Source organism: Oryx dammah, unplaced genomic scaffold, assembly GCF_014754425.2.
Source record: "Oryx dammah isolate SB20612 unplaced genomic scaffold, SCBI_Odam_1.1 HiC_scaffold_11209, whole genome shotgun sequence".
Classification (NCBI taxonomy): domain Eukaryota; kingdom Metazoa; phylum Chordata; class Mammalia; order Artiodactyla; family Bovidae; genus Oryx; species Oryx dammah.
In genome coordinates, this window is record NW_024080602.1 from 5,424,437 (window position 1) to 5,441,144 (window position 16,708).

Sequence of the window (16,708 nt, forward strand, 5' to 3'; positions counted from 1 at the left end):
CCCTCCTGTGTTTCAGGGAGCAGTGTGTGCCCAGCCCTGCCCACCGGGGACGTTCGGCCAGAACTGCAGCCAGGACTGTCCTTGCCGCCACGGAGGGCAGTGTGACCACGTGGCTGGGCAGTGCCACTGCACAGCCGGATACATGGGAGACAGGTAAGGATGCTGTTAGCTATCGTCCTTACTGGTCACGCTGCTCATTTTGACGGCAGCCTTGCAGACAACAGGTCAGGTTTACCAGCCTTCTGCCGGCTTTCCTGTTCCTTTCTCAGAAAGCATTCTGAGTCCTCCTGCCAATCCATCCTTCCTGGCCCTCAGCCTGCTGAGAGCACCCACCTTCCCCCAGCCCAGTGACCCAAGCCTGGAATTTGCATTGACTCACCTGGGGAAAGAGGTGGGCACCTACCACCACCCTCTACTTGCTGACCTCCTGGAGGGAGGCAGCGGCACCAATAATCCAAAGAAGTTGAACATGCACTCACAGTTCACACATTTTGCACTATTCTTTTTAGAAGTGGATTTTTATTCCTGATATGAGTTCTGTCAAAAGGATACTGACATCAATTTGCATCCTCTGAAGGCCTGTGGCCTAAGAGCAGACTGAACAAGGCTGTCAATGTTCTGGAATCAAACTAACCTTGCCAAGTGGATAGCCCACAAAATACATAATGGGAGGGTTACCGGACATGTGTGTTTGCCATGGCAAGAGGGATTTCATGATGATAGGGAAGGTGCTCTGGGAGAAGGAGAAAGGACAGCCAGGGTGTCTGATGGTGAGTGAATTCAGATTTGGTGGAGGACATTCGTCCACAGAATCTAGGTGAATCTCCTCCCTCTCAGACTGAACCACATCTGTCTCTTTGAGCAGAGAGATGGGCAGTAGAAAGGAAACTCTCACACCCCTTGCCTGCTTCTGTGGGATCTGTGTTTCACCTGGATTTTGTTGTTCTGCCTCCCCTGCCCAGGTAACATCAGGAAGCAGGAGTCGGGGCTGAATTAACCAATGAGCCCTTCTGGCTCTGACCAACATGGTGGGGCTCCTCCAACTCTCACTGGAGTCGGCCCCAAATCTAGTGATGTCCAGAAAAGAGATTTTCCATTTTCAGCCTGAAGCTTGTTTACCCCTAGTCTGGAGCCTTTTAAGCCAGATCTGAGCTCTTGGTGAGCGTGTTCATCTCATGAGCATCCCTGGCGTAGAATGCGGGGTGTAGCATCAGGGCACCCATCCCTCTCTGACCTCTGCTGGAATCTGCGTCTCTGAGGGAAGAAAGGGAGGCAGGATTGTGCTGCATCCACCTTCCCGTCCCCACTGTCTCTCCCAGTGAGAAGATGCTCAGGTTGAGCCAGCAGGGGCAGGAACTGGAAGACCCTGGAACCAAAACAGGACCCCTTTGTCTTGGCCACTTGCACATGATGGTCAACAAAACCCATTCAGCATTGGAGACAAGCAGGTTGATAGCGCCTGCTAGATCCCACACCAGGAGACCCAGCCTCATTGGCGCTCTCCATTTCCACCGCCAAGATGTACCAAATGGAGAAATAACCCTAATCCCTCTTGTTGGGACCCAGCCCATGAACCTGAGACAGAGCGAAGCCCCTCAGACCTTAGCATCCTCTGGCAAGCTTTGCCCATCAACTGCAGAAGAATTCAAAAAAGAGGGCCCAGTAGCATTTGGGTTTCCCACCTAAACGGGCTGCCTGGTGTTTAATATTTTGTAAAATTGCCTCCATTAATTTTGTAAGTGACAGCTGCATGAACCCACCCCACATCGTTGCAAGCATATTAAAGTTGAGTGGGTATAATAATGCAGGCCTCCCCGGATAGGCAGAATCCAGTGCAAATTAAACATGAAACGTAACGAGGGTTTTGCAGCTCATTTTGTAATTTAATTGAGCAATGTATCTGGTTGTTAATGGTAATATCGGACACATTAGATTGATATGTTGCAAAGGAAGGATGTTTAAGTAGAAAACTAATTCCTGCTGTGATTACCCTTCTGTTCCACAGGCCCCGTTATTAGTGTGCTTTGTGTAAAATTCATTAGCAGTCGTTGCTTGATCTCTAAATAAATAAGTTGTTTAAATTGTGGGTAGAAAAAAAAAAGAGGCTGATTATGTAAATGGATTAGGTTGTCAATATTTCATTTCCAGATTCTTTTTCTGGGGCTATGGAGTGTCACTTTGTAAATATGACATGGGGTGGAGACACGCCCTTCAGAGAAGGGAGCTCACACTCTAGGACTCTTTGCTCAATCCTGCCGGAGGGGAGGGAGCAGGAATGTTCCAGTGGGAGAGGAGAGTCTGGAGCTATCTCCAGGCTGGGGTTTCTTCCCTGATGGCCTAAGACATCCAGGAGAGGCAACCTGAGTGACTTCCAGGGAAACCCATTGTGAGGCAGAACAGGCTGGCGGTGTCCAATTCTTACCTGCACTGTGTCCTCTGTGCCTGCCTCGGTTTCCGTCCTCACCCCTTCCACCATATTCCCCTCTTCCTCTCTTCTACCTCCCATTTCTTCTCCACACATCCCCTTCTCTCTTCCCTCTTCCTCTGTTCTTTCCCTCCCTGAGGCCTCAGACGGGCTAAAATGCAGCAGCACTTGCAGGACGACAGTCTGGGTGCTGTGATGAAGAACACTGCTTCCAACTCAGGACTCACCAAGACTGACTAAAGAGGCTAAGGCTGTATTTTGTTTTTCCCAACATCTTCAATGGCTCCCCTCTGCCCTGATTATTGTAGAAGATAAATAGAAAACCTGAAAATGGAAAAACATAATCTTTAAAGCATTCGTAATTGCTTAAGTCCACTCCATTGTTAACATTTTGGAAGTCTTCCATTTGAGCCTTTTCATGCCAAAAGGGCTCTGTTAGAACTACAGAAAACAGTATTAACAAGAGTAATAATAAGAACTAACACTGCTTATTGAGCGCTTACCATTCATGGGGCACCTTTCTAAATGTTTATACACGTTATCTCATTTAATCCTCAAACACATGGTGAGGTTTAATTATTACCATCCCATTCTGTGATGAGGAAGCAGATGTCAGGGCAGTAAGGCCAGTTCCCCATTCTCCACACCTTTGAAGCAGCGTGGGGACGCAGACAATCCAAAGTTCATAGGCCATTTCTGTTCGTTTGTCTTTAGGATGCAGGGGTGGCCCACCTCTTTCCTCAAACGCCCCCAGGTTTACCACTTAATTTGTTGCTGTGACAATGGGTCTACGTCCGTGCATGCTCTTTGCTAAGTCATGTCTGACTCTGCGCTCCCATGGACTGTAGCCTGCCAGGCTCCTCTGGCCATGGGACGTCATGTAGCTTGTTATTTAATGGGTACGGAAGTTTCAGTTTGGGAAGATGAAAAGGTTCTAGAGATGGATGGTGGTGATGGTTGCACAGCAACGTGTGTTCTATGTATATGCTCACTCAGTCATGTCTGACTCTTTGTGACCACATGGACGTAGCCGCCCAGGCTCCTCTGTCCATGGGATTTCCAGGGCGAGAATACTGGAGTGGGTTGCCGTTTCCTCCTCCAGGAGATCTTCCCCACCCAGGGATAGAACCTGCGTCTCTGACATCTCCGACTTTGGCAGGCATTTTCTTTATCACTGAGCCACCTGGGAAACCCACACAATATACATGTATTTAATACCACTGTATACTTAAAAATAATTAAAATGGCAAATTTATGTTATCCTTATTTACTGCAGTCAAAAAAAAAAAATACACAAAGCCTACAATCAGTGAGATATGATGGTATGAACTCACTCCTGGGGACTGAGGGGAACTGGCCTGGAGAGGGGAACGGACTAGGAGGGTGAAACCGTGGAGCGTTTCCTGCAGGAGGCGAGGCAGGAGGGGAGCGGGCTGTGAGGAGGTGCGGCGCGCCAGGCCCAGGCGCGGAGGATCTGGAAAGGCAGGTGGGGGCACCGGCTCACCGCACTCTGCCGTGCTGCAGGTGCCAGGAGGAGTGCCCCTTGGGGACCTTCGGCTTCCAGTGTTCGCAGCGCTGTGACTGCCGCAATGGAGGCCAGTGCTCACCCACCTCCGGCGCCTGCGAGTGTGAACCCGGCTACAAAGGCCCGCGCTGCCAGGAGCGGCTGTGCCCTGAGGGCCTGCATGGCCCAGGCTGCAGCTTGCCCTGCCCCTGCGATGCTGACAACACCATCAGGTATGACGTGAGCGGGGATAGGTGAGCCCAGGGACAGGGACTGGGGGGGCCCTGGTGGAGAGGGGGCTCTCAGAGCATAAGCCACCACCTCCCCCTGGGTTATCTGGGCAGGCAGTGACAGAGCTGGGACCTCAGCGATCACCTTCACTGGCCAGTCTGATCAAAGAAGGGAAAGCCAAGGTCACTCAGTAGGTCAAGATGAGGACTGAGGTCACCTGCTCTGTCCACCACCCGCAGTTGCCAACACTGAACCTGGCTGCTGGCATTGAGAATGGGCCACACACAGGAGCAAGAGGGCGCCTGGTGACCCCCAGGGAAGCAGGGTGGGAATGGGTGCAGCCATGCAGTCCTGGGGGGGCGCTGAGACTGCGCTTGGGGTGCCACAGGCCCTGGGGGCATTTTCCTGGAAGACATTTCCCCTCCACGCAGTCCGCATCTAACCAAGTCATCTCCCAACCCCAAGAGGCCCAGAAACCAGACTACCAGGGCAGAAGCACAGGGCTTTAGCCATAGAGGGTCAGTGTTAGAAGAGGCCTTAAAAAACCAGGATGGCTCACCTGAGGCCTGCAGAGAGTGTCCCCTCTGGCCCTGGCTAGGGTAGAAGAGCAGGAGGGACAGAGGGCAGGCCCACATCAGGGTCTTGGTTTGGGGCCAGCCTTGCCTTGCTCTCTGCCCTTCAGGGCTTGGGGACACCTGAATTGATGTTGGCCCCATCCCTGCTTCCTGGAAGTGGAGAAGCCAGAGCTGCCCTGGGCCACCCCCCGGCCCCAGCTCCCTTCACTTCCCACTTCCTGCACCAGTTGGCACCACCCTCTGGTAATAGATGAGGCTGTCAGGCCCCAGATTAAAGCTTCAGATGAGGCCGTTGAGTGCCAGATAAATGCTTCCACAGCCTTTTATGTGGCCGACTCTTATTAGGATGGTGCAGGGTGAGGGGACTCTCCTTCTCCCCTCGGGCCTGCAGGACAGCTCAGGGGAGGACCAGCTGCCCTGGGCCATGGGTTTTGCTGCTGTCTTCAGGCCAGAAAGAGAGGCCTCTGCCTTGTAGCCTTGTCTCTGGGACAGCTAGAACTTAGCCTCAGCTCCTCCTCACTTCCAGCTTTTGCTTCTCCACACATTGCCCAGGAGCCTCTGGTCACTGTAAGCAGAGTCATCTTTGCAAGTGTTACGGCTTAGACAGAATCTGTCCTCAGTCCTTAGTTCCTAGAGCTGAGTGGCTCAGGCAGTGCTATCTGCAATGGCAGAAGGTTGGAAAGGAAACCATTAACAGGGGGCCTTGGAGCCAGTGGAGCTGACCTGTATATGACTTCAGCATTGATTCACTTATTCATTCAACAAACACCGAGAGCCTGCAGGGCCGACCATGAGAAAAGAAAGTACCCCTTAACACCTGCCCAGCCCTCAGGAACTTGAGTCTGGAGCACATACCTTTCCTCCCCGCCAATCCCCCCTCCCCTCCCCCAACACACATTGAGCATCTTCTACCGTATTTCTTCAAATACAAGACAACACCAGTAGTGAGGCTTTGCTTTATTGTATGTACTCCTACAACTGAACCATGACATACCATTGACTGCATAGCGCACCCATCAGAGCTATGAAATGTGGGGCAAAAAGCATCTTAGAAGCGTCGAAAGATATCTGGCTGGCCCTGTGTGCCATGTGCTCAAGTAACTGTGACCGGGGGCTCTGTACAGAAAGTCTTCCTGGAGGAGGTGGCTTCTGGGCCAGGTCTGGAGGGCACAATGAGAGCTCCCAGGCTCTAAACACAGAGTTTCCACATGGCTGGTCAGGGGTACTGGACAGCTGCCTCAGACTGTCCCGTGGGTGGACGGGCAGCACCAGGAACCCCAGCCGCCACCCGCCCCTCACCCCCCAGCAAGCCTGCTCTGCAGGGAAGCCAAGGGAGGTCCATGTCAGGGACAGGAAGCAAGACTGTCGCTGAGATCCAGTGCAGGAATAGTCCCTGCCTTGGCCATCCAACCAACCCCCAAATGAAAGAGCTATTGTTTTCTTCCCAAGCCCGAGCAAGCGTGCCCTGCATAATTTACCCCTCCTCTGAAGGAGTCCTCAATGCATTATTAATCTGGAAGGACTCCCTCTTCTCCGTCGCTAATCTCAGCCCATTCAATATAGATGATTATTTGCTTTACTCTCTATAACACGTGCCGCATTTCAGGGCTTGGGAGCAGTAGCACTTCTTAGGCGTGGGGGCTCCGAGGGCACCTGGCAGCTAAGCCCCCAGGCCAGGTTCCTCCGGGTCCACTTGGCACCTCCTTTCGGGAGCAGTGTCTGCATGGGCTTGTCCAGCTCTGCAGCCTCAGCACCGCACGATGCCTGGCACAGAGCAGGCCTTCAGGAAAAAGAATCACTGAATTCATCTTCAACAGCCCATTCCTCTAGGTGGTTCTGCCCAAGCTCTAAAGTTTCACCACTTTTTTCCTGTCACACTGCCCCAGGGACTGAGCCCCCAGCACCCACCGAGTTTTTATTTGGTCTAACTCGAAATTTCTCAGCCTTGCCACTATGGATGTTTTGGGCTGGATAATTCTTTGTCATGGACGGCTATCCTATGCATTGCAGGATATTTAGCAGCGTCCCTGGTCTCTATCCACTAGATGCCAGTAGCACGACCCTGACCGCAACCCCAAGTTCTGACACCCTGGATGGGGTAGGGAGAGGCAGGATTGCCCAAGGTGGGAACCTCTGATCTCACTCACCCTCTCTCTCGCTGCACTTGGGCTTTGTTCTCAGGGACACAGAGAACAGCTGTCTTCCTCTGTGTGCACACAGGTCACTCCTCTCTTCTCGTGAGCCTTTGTCCCATTCTAGAGCCTTCTCTTGGGATCCAAGAAAAGCAGAGGAGTGACTCTAGGACTCCTACTCCTAAGGCAGTTAAGCCACAGGTTTTGGTGGGCCTGGGGCCTCTGGATCCTGGCCTTAGAACTGCCTGTGCCTGAACCAGTGTCCCTCTCTGTCTCAGTTTCCCAATCTATCACCCTTCATCAGCCCAGTGAGGGTGAAAGTTTCTTGTGGCCTTTGCAGGTGAAGCTTCCACTCAGCTCCCCAAAAGATGCAGTGCGGGGTCCTCAGCAGCCTTGCCTCATTGCCCCCCTGGCTTCTGCAGGAGCCCTACCAAGACAGCTTGCGAGGAAAGCCCTGAGCATCTTTCTTAGAGAAACAAAGACCTCCCAACCCTTGACCAAAGAAAACTCTCCTCGGCTCGCCCTAGCCTCTTTCTGCTCTGTGCCCCTCTGGAGAGGACGCTTCAAAGAGGTCAAGCCCAAGTGCCCTGGGAAGGAAAAAGTGGCCAGAGAAATTCCCCAGCGTTTCGTTCCCTTTATAAACGCTTTGTAGCACACACAAAGCAGCCTCCTTCCTTCATCAAGGAATAACCTTGAGAAAGTGAGCGCCCATGTGTCAGCCCTTGTCCATGTCCCCTCCACAATTGGATTGTCATAGACGAATTCCAGCGGCCATGATCGTGGATTACCTTTGAAAGATTTGATTTAGCCAACAGATGCAGCATTGATAGAAATCTCAGAGCAGCCAGGAGAGAAAAAGGCAGAAAATTCCACCCTGAAAAGAGTCCTGTATTGTTCAGCTTTCGACTCCTATTAACTTGTGATTAATCTATGTCTGGGGGACATGGAGAAAGGTGAGGGGGGAAAAAAACCGCACAAGTGAAGCAGCATCAGTGTTTGCGACTTTTGCCTGAGCCGAACCAGCAGTCGTTTGCCCACCATGTGACCCAAGGGAATGGCTCTGTCACCAGGCCGGGGTGGTGGGGGTGGCGGGGTAGGCAGGGCAGGGGACACCAGGGAGGGGGAGTTGTGACGAAGGTGCTGAGAGCATAGTGGTGGCAGTTTTCTGAGTCAATGACTGAGTCAGCGGTCATTCCCCACTCTCTCTTCAAAAGGATTTTTGGAGTTTCTATAACAAGTAACAAGTAATCAAATTAAGAAAATAGAAATTATATTTTTTAAATGGATTTTTAGAGACCTGAAAGGAGACAGAAAAATGATTTCAGGTTTGGTTTTGAGCTTTCTGATTTCTCAGAGTAAAAGGTAAAATTGGTGTTGAGATCTACCCCTGTGCATCCAAAACGCTGGTGGGCTGAGACGGAAAGTAGAAATGCAGGAGGGCTTAGAGGCCAATGTTCGCCAGCTCACTGTTCATCTAGTATGCTTTTCACAGAGTAGTCTTCACACCAGAGCAGGGACCTGTAACAAGCGAGTCTACTGAAGAGAAGGGCAAGAGGGTGCCTGAGACCCTTCAGAATCTTCAGGGCGGTACAGAGCTGATCGTGGCAGTCAATGCTGCCCGGCCACATGCTTGAATACTTCCAAGCCTGTCAGTCTCCATGACTGTGGATTGAGCCAGGCCCTCTGACCCTAAATCAAAACTTCAGAGGAGGCCCCTGGAAAGTCGGAACTGAGAGAGGCCATGCCTAAGAGCTTTGCTGGAAGCATTGATGACAGAGAGGAGTGCTCCACAACTGTCTGGCTGAGAGTCAGGCCCACCAAGGCGGGGCTCCCTGCCCCACGGCACCTGTGCAGGCCACTGTCTCCCCTTACAGTGTGGGGGCCAGGGAACCATGAAGGTCGTGAAGTCTTCAGACATCCATCCTTTGCACACATTCTTTTCTATATATTTGTAATTTTATTGCTTTTTATCTGTTTATAATAGAAAAGATGCTCAGTTTGAGAAAGGGAATACATAGAAATTTAAAGAAAAAACTCAGAGTCCTCCATAATTTCTCAACCCAGAGGTGAGCACAGAAACCATTTTGTTGTAATTGGTTCATTCTTCATCCATGTCTGTTTCACACTGTTTTCATACTTTAGCTCATGACTTTGTATTGATAAACAGTTTGCTTATTTCATTTACCCTTATGTCGTATCATTAGATAGGCTGGAAAACATTTGAGTCCTTCTCTACCATGCCTTCATATGAATTGTCATAATTCATTTAACCAGTATCCTGGTGTCAGAGGCAGCATGACACGGTGAATAGAACATGGCCAGACAGACCTGGGTTTGAATTCCAGCTGCCACTGAGTCATCTTTGTGACCTTGGGCCAGTCATATAACCTCCAAGTGCCATCTGAAAAATAGAGGCTCTAATACCTAACTCACAGGCTTACTTGAAGATTAGAAATATAGGTGTAAAGTGCCTGGTGCTTTAATAGCCTAGTCACATATTATTTATTATTATTTAAATTACTTCAATTTTCCACTGTTATAAATAATGCTTCGGGGAACATCTCCATGCATAAATCTTTCTCCACAACTGTGATCATTTCCTTAGGATAGATTCTTAGAAATGGAATTACAAGACCAAAGGGTCTGAATATTTTTAAGACTCCTGATACCTTTACCAGCATTGAGTATTGTCCATTTTAAAAAATAATAATAAATAAAGTAACTTGACCTTTTCGGTAGAGAAAGCGTGATATCCAGTTGTTGTTTTGACTTGAACAATTAATGAAACTAAACATTTTCCAAAATGATTTTTATCTACTTGTACTTACCATTCAGGAACTGTCTGCTCCTGTCCATCCCTCATTTTCCATGAGAAAATCAGAGCTCCCAGAGGAGAATTGTCTTGGCTGGGCTTCACGCAATTAGTTTGTTCATTAATTCATTTGCCAAATACGTATTAAGTATCTTCCCGGTGCCAGGGACACTGCTGGCCACTGGGGTACGATACAGAAGTGAAAGAGACAGACTACCACACCCACCCCACCACCACCATGGAGCTGCCACCTGGTCGGGAGACAGATGATAAACAAGTCAACAGAGAGAAAATAATTACTTGTAGTAAAAGTGCTATTCATTCCCGAATTCTTAATAGGGCAGTGGATATGAGCCTAGCACTGGGAATCCACCAATGACCCAGGGAGACGAGGCCCATATCCTATGTGGAACTTCGCAGAACCAAGATTTGTATGTAGGCTCCTGCCAGCCCAGAGTGTTCCTTTCAACCACAGCCCTTGAACTGGACTCCATAGCAGGGAAGCAGATGACACAGGAAATCCAAAAGGCTTGTCTCTACCATCCAGCATCTTCTCCACAGTGTCAGTTGGGGTTCTCCCCGACAGGAGCAGATGCCAAATGCAAGAGGTCTTACTAGGAACACAGGTGTGAGGGAAAAGGGGGAAAGGGCTGGGGAGGCTAGAAAAGCATCAACTGCAAGGCACATCTGACCTGTGTGAAGGAAACAAAGGAGGAAGGAAGGCTAGATGCCAAGTCTTAAACTGAAGCACAGTTCAAAGAAAGTTTCACAAGATGGGGAGTCTTTCAGCCAAATTGCCCATCAGAGGAGTCCCAGACTTCCCAGGACTATGTCGACCTTAATATATTCCTGCTGTGCTCTCGCTGAGAGGAGCCCGGGGGGAGTGTGATCACAGAGAAAACAAAGCCTCCTGCTTTGGTCTCTGTGGATTTGTATTGTAAAGAGCACTTGTTTGAGAGTCAGGAGATCTGTGTCCAATCCTCATTCTGCAATTCCTTGCAGTGTGACTTTAGGTAGATTATCTGGATTTCAGACACAGTAGGTGGGGCCATCAGTCAATTACACTCTGCACAGAAGCTCTAAGAAGAAGATGGTCACCACACTCAGCATCTCCTCTAACATGAATGTATATTGGCTATTGGATCAGACTCTCCCAGCCAGAGGTTGCCCACCTCTCTAGAGGTCGTGCCAGGCAGCCCTTGCCTCCAGCCAAGGGTTCTTTCTCTGGCCTAGCCAGACCAGGGATGGAGATGATCTTGCTCAGTCTTAAAGAGCCCTAGCAATGCATGAATGGAGGGTGTCCTCTCTAGTACAGACTTTGCCAGAGAGGGGAGGCTACATCTGCCCAGAGGTTCCATTTTAACTCAGCAAATGCTCATTAAGTACCTACAGTATACAGAGCCACTGGGTCTCAGTGCAGCCCCCTAGTATCTGCCCACACACTGGGCATCTCCTTTGGGTGCAGAGTGGGTGAAGCTCTGAACCTCACAGTACACAAGGGAAGGACCTGGAAAGGCTGGCTCCTACTTTGGTCTCTGTATTTGTATTATAAAGAGCACTTGTTTGGGAGTCAGGAGACCTACATCTAATCCTGATTTTGCATTTCCTTGCAATGTAACCTTAGGCAAATTTTCTAACAATTATGGGCCTCAGTTTCTTGGGCTCATAAGACTATGTAACCTTGGCATGTTCTGACAAATAAACAAAACATTAAACTAAAAAAAATTTTTTAAAGAAAAAGGGACTTCCCTGGTGGTTCAGTGGCTAAGATACCACACTCCCAATGCGGGGGGGGCCGGGGGTCCCGGGTTTGATCCTTGGTCAAGGATCTAGACCCCACATGCTGCAACTAAAGATCCCGCATGCTGCAACCAAGACAAAGTGCAGCCACACAAATAATAAAAAATAAAATAAAAACATTAAGCAGTTTAACATCAGAGGCTCTTCGATCCTGCACCGTGGGCAGACCAGACTGGGGTGGGCAGAGGGTGGGACATGGCCTCATTCCTGACCAGACTGTCCTCTCACCCTTCTCTCATCTGTTCAGCTGCCACCCCGTGACTGGAGCTTGCACCTGCCAGCCAGGGTGGTCTGGCTCCCACTGCAATGAGTCCTGCCCTGTTGGCTACTATGGTGATGGGTGCCAGCTGCCTTGCACCTGTCAGAACGGTGCCGACTGCCACAGCGTCACTGGGAGCTGCACTTGTGCCCCAGGCTTCATGGTAAGATGGGAGGGGGCTCCCACGGCCTCTGTGCCCACCCCCGCCCCCACAGAGGAGGAGAGGGGCCAGAATCAGGGAGTGCAGCCCTGTGCCCGGGGATGAAGGATGAGTGTCTGCATGGGCCACTCGGAGTCTATGACCAGAGAGCTGCCACAGCTGTTCTCCAAGGCCAGTCCTGCTGAGGTTTGCAACTACACAATGAAACGGAAGGAAGCTGTCTTTCCATTGTCTCCTCACCCTGGAACACCAGTTGTCTTCTTTGTACCCAGCTCTAGTCTGACCATATCCTGTGCACATAGTATTTTTTCATCCAAATAACCACAGAGCACCTAATAACCACAAGACTTTGTATTTTGCTTTATTTCACCCACGTTTGCTGCTGGAGCCTCTTGATTATCCATTTTTAGTGGTTGCATAACACAGCAGGAGTTGATGAACCCCCATGATCCTCAGCCATTCCTTTAGTGCTGAATACTGAGTTGTTTCCAGAGTTCACAACACATGTGCAGTGAGCATCTTCCTACCAAAGGCTTTTCCCCTCCTGTTGAATTATGTCCTTAGGGTGACTTCCCAGGGTCAGTGGGCATAATACGTTTATGGCTCTTGATGGATGTTGCCATGTTATTCTCCTCAAGGGTTATGTAAATCTACACTGCCACCAGTCGTGTATGCATGTACCTATTTCAAAACAACTCTGCTGACATTCTTTTCTTGTTTTAATTTTTGCTAATTATATAGCTAGAAAATGGCTCCTCAATATTGCTGTAATTTGCATTTCTCCGATTACTAGGGAGAGTAAAACCTTTTCCCTACGTGTTTGTTTACTATTTGTATTTCCTCATGAATTATGCTGGTCTTTTTGAAGTTTGATTCCAGGGAACTTGACATTGCAAGTGGAATCCTGTTCAAAGCTGGTACATGCCCAGTGAGTGTGAGAACCCAAACATTCAGGGGACCCCCGTGGTCATATTTTTTGTGGTCATATTTTTGTGCTATAGGAAGTGGTTTGTGTAGTCCAAAGTCAGGCCTTTGGAATGAGCCCAGGGTCACATCTTGGCTGTCCTACTCCCCAAATGTATGACCCAGGGCCAGTGAGTTAACCTCTTTCAGGATCGGTTTCCTGACCTGTGGAATGGGACACCTGCCTTGCAATGTTGCTGTTAGATGTAGAAACGGGCTGTACGGAGTACCTTCCCTCGGTGCTTCTTAGACTTTAGTGAACTCAGAAACCACCCGTGGACCTTGTTAAGTGTAGGTTCTGATGCAGTAGAACTGAGGCCTATGGTTCTGCATTTCTAACATGCTCCCAGGAGAGGCCAGTGCTGCTTTGAGTAGGAAGGAGATGGCACTCACCTGGGGCTGCCCATTGTAATCACCTGGAGAGCTTTACACATACTGATGCCTGGGCCGCCCTCCTGGAGATGCTGATACACTTAGTCTGGGTGTGGTCTGGTTGAAGCCAGTGCACTGCCGAGGTGATCCAAAGACCTGCAAGGAAGCGCTTGTCATGATGTCAGAGTTCAGGTTTGCCTGGTGGCGATGTCTTTTGTGGGCAGGTTTCCCCTGGTCTATAGAACAAAACTCTGTTCAGCTCCCTACTTCTTCTCCCCAAGGCAGGTAAGACTAGATGGAAATGATTCCAGTGACATCTTCAGAAGAGAAAGAGATCTGTCCTCCTGCAGTTTTCCTCTCTTGTTTACCTTTATTGCTGTGAGCTTTGTTCACAGTTCAGTTCAGTCTCTCAGTCATGTCTGAATTCTTTGTGACCCCATGGACTGTAGCACGCCAGGCCTCCTTGTCCATCACCAACTCCCCGAGTTTACTCAGACTTATGTCCATTGAGTCGGTGATGCCATCCAACCTTCTCATTCTCTGTCGTCCCCTTCTCCTGCCTTCAATCTTTCCCAGCATCAGGGTCTTTTCAAATGAGTCAGCTCTTCACATCAGGTGGCCAAAGTATTGGAGTTTCAGCTTGGACATCAGTCCTTCCAATGAATATTCAGGACTGATTTCCTTTGGGATGAACTGGTTGGATCTCCTTCCAGTCCAAGGGACTCTCAAGAGTCTTCAACACCGTAGTTCAAAACCATCAATTCTTCAGCACTCAGCTTTATTTATAGTCCAACATTCACGTCCATACATGACTACTGGAAAAACCATAGCCTTGACTAAACAGACCTTTGTTGGCAAAGTAACGTCTTTGCTTTTTAATATGCTGTCAATGTTGGTCATAACTTTCCTCCCAAGGAGTAAAGTCTTTTAATTTCATGGCTGCAGTCACCATCTGCAGTGATTTTGGAGCCCAAAAAAGTAAAGTCTGCCACTGTTTCCACTGTTTCTCCACCTATTTGTTCACAACTTTCATAGAAAAATGGGGTGCTCAAGGCTTGGGGTTTGGGTAAGAGAGAATGGTTGTTTGGGATTAAAAATCTCATCTGGGAGAGTGATCAGGTGACTGAAGCTGAAGTGAAGTGACTGCAGCAGACTGCAGAGGACCTGCAGACCCAGTCCCAACTCAACTACCAGGGCAGGTATAGACTTTGGGCAAGTGGCTACCCCTCCCAGGGTCCTAGTTCATTATCTGTAAACAATGAGTATGCGGGGTGGGGGATGAATGCCCCCAGGTCAGGGCTCGAGCAGTTTGGAGGCCAGGCTACTGTCTCTATTGCTTCCATCTGGAATTAAAATAACTTCCTGCCCTTGAACTTTGGGAGACTTGACATCTGTAGGAATCATCTCCTCGTGGAGTCCTACCTGCTTGGGGCTCAGGGCTGAGACAGACTGTGAGCCAAGCAGCCCTGCTGAGACCCCGTGGATTTCCATCCATCTCCTCCTGTGCAGGCTCACTGTACCTGCAAAGGCTCTTCAGGGCCCTGTCAGGGAGTGAGCAGGAACTACTCGAGGTGATTATAAGATGGTCAGTTGCTCTCACCCAGCATGACTCATTCCTGCACACACCAGGTTCCCAGGGCGGGAAACCAAACTATTGCCGTCGCCTCAGCTTCGGAATGAATCCAGTTTCCTGCAATTAGTCAGCTCTGGTCAGGGTCGGGCATCAGGGCAATTAGTTGAGCAGACTTGGCTGAAACCCTCCCTGAAACATCCCGCAGTCAATGATAATTAGCAATGCCTTTCTTTGTACTTTGGTTTGTGAATTTATGCACCTGCCTTTTTCCTTGAAAGTTTAGTTCAGTCGCTCAGTCGTGTCCGACTCTTTGCGACCCCATGAATCACAGCACGCCAGGCCTCCCTGTCCATCGCCATCTCCCAGAGTTCACTCAAACTCACATCCATCGCGTCGGTGATGCCATCCAGCCATCTCATCCTCTGTCATCCCCTTCTCCTCTTGCCCCCAATCTTTCCCAGCATCAGAGTCTTTTCCAATGAGTCAACTCTTTGCATGAGGTGGCCAAAGTATTGGAGCTTCAACATCAGTCTTTCCAATGAACACCCAGGACTGATCTCCTTTAGGATGGACTGGTTGGATCTCCTTGCAGTCAAAGGGACCCTCAAGAGTCTTCTCTAACACCACAGTTCAAAAGCATCAATTCTTCAGCACTCAGCTTTCTTCACAGTCCAACTCTCACATCCATACATGACTACTGGAAAAACCATAGCGTTGACTAGACGGACCTTTGTTGGCAAAGTAATATCTCTGCTTTTGAATATGCTATCTAGGTTGATCATAACTTTCCATCCAAGGAGTAAGCGTCCTTTAATTTCATGGCTGCAGTTACCATCTGCAGTGATTTTGGAGCCCAAAGAAATAAAGTCTGATACTGTTTCCACTGTTTCCCCATCTATTTCCCATGAAGTGGGACCAGATGCCATGATTTTAGTTTTCTCACTGTTGAGCTTTAAGCCAACTTTTTCACTCTCCTCTTTCACTTTCTTTCTTTTTTTTTTCCTCTTTCACTTTCATCAAGAGGCTTTTTAGTTCCTCTTCACTTTTTGCCATAAGGGTGGTATCATCTGCATATCTGAGGTTATTGATATTTCTCCCAGCAATCTTGATTCCAGATTGTGCTTCTTCCAGCCCAGTGTTTCTCATGATGTACTCTGCATATAAGTTAAATAAGCAGGGTGACAATATACAGCCTTGACGTACTCCTTTTCCTATTTCGAACCAGTCTGTTGTTCCTGTCCAGTTCTAACTGTAGCTTCCTGACCTGCATATAGGCTTCTCAAGAGGCAGGTAAGGTGGTCTGGTATTCCCATCTCTTTCAGAATTTTCCACAGTTTGTTGTGATCCACACAGTCAAAGGCTTTGACATAGTCAATAAAGCAGAAATCGATGTTTTTCTGGAACTCTCTTGCTCTTTTGATGATCCAGTGGATGTTGGCAATTTGATCTCTGGTTCCTCTGCCTTTTCTAAAACCAGCTTGAACATCTGGAAGTGCATGGGTCACGTACTGCTGAAGCCTGGCTTGGAGAATTTTCAGCATTACTTTACTAGCGTGTGAGATGAGTGCAATTGTGCAGTAGTTTGAGCATTCTTTGGCATTGCCTTTCTTTGGGATTGGAATGAAAACTGACTTTTCCAGTCCTGTGTCCACTGCTGAGTTTTCCAGATTTGCTGGCATATTGAGTGCAGCACTTTCACAGCATCATCTTTCAGGATTTGAAATAGCTCAACTGGAATTCCATCACCTCCACTAGCTTTGTTCATAGTGATGCTTCCTAAGGCCCATTTGACTTCACATTCCAGGATGTCTGGCTCTAGGTGAGTGATCACACCATTGTGATTATCTGGGTTGTAAAGCTCTTTTTTGTACAGTTCTTCTGTGTATTCTTGCCACCTCTTCT

The 16,708-nt window shown here is 49.0% G+C and overlaps 1 protein-coding gene across 1 annotated transcript in view; it reads left to right on the plus strand.

Moving 5' to 3' along the window:
• The window catches only part of LOC120860911 (multiple epidermal growth factor-like domains protein 11), a 189,000-nt gene extending 175,974 nt beyond the window's left edge, over positions 1-13,026 (plus strand). The window contains exons 7-9 of the mRNA XM_040236633.1: positions 17-153; positions 3,950-4,162; positions 11,727-13,026. Coding sequence (XP_040092567.1) covers positions 17-153; positions 3,950-4,162; positions 11,727-12,003 — 627 coding nt within the window. The 3' untranslated portion in view covers positions 12,004-13,026. The remainder of the gene's footprint in view (positions 1-16; positions 154-3,949; positions 4,163-11,726) is intronic.
• Positions 13,027-16,708: the final 3,682 nt, after the last annotated feature.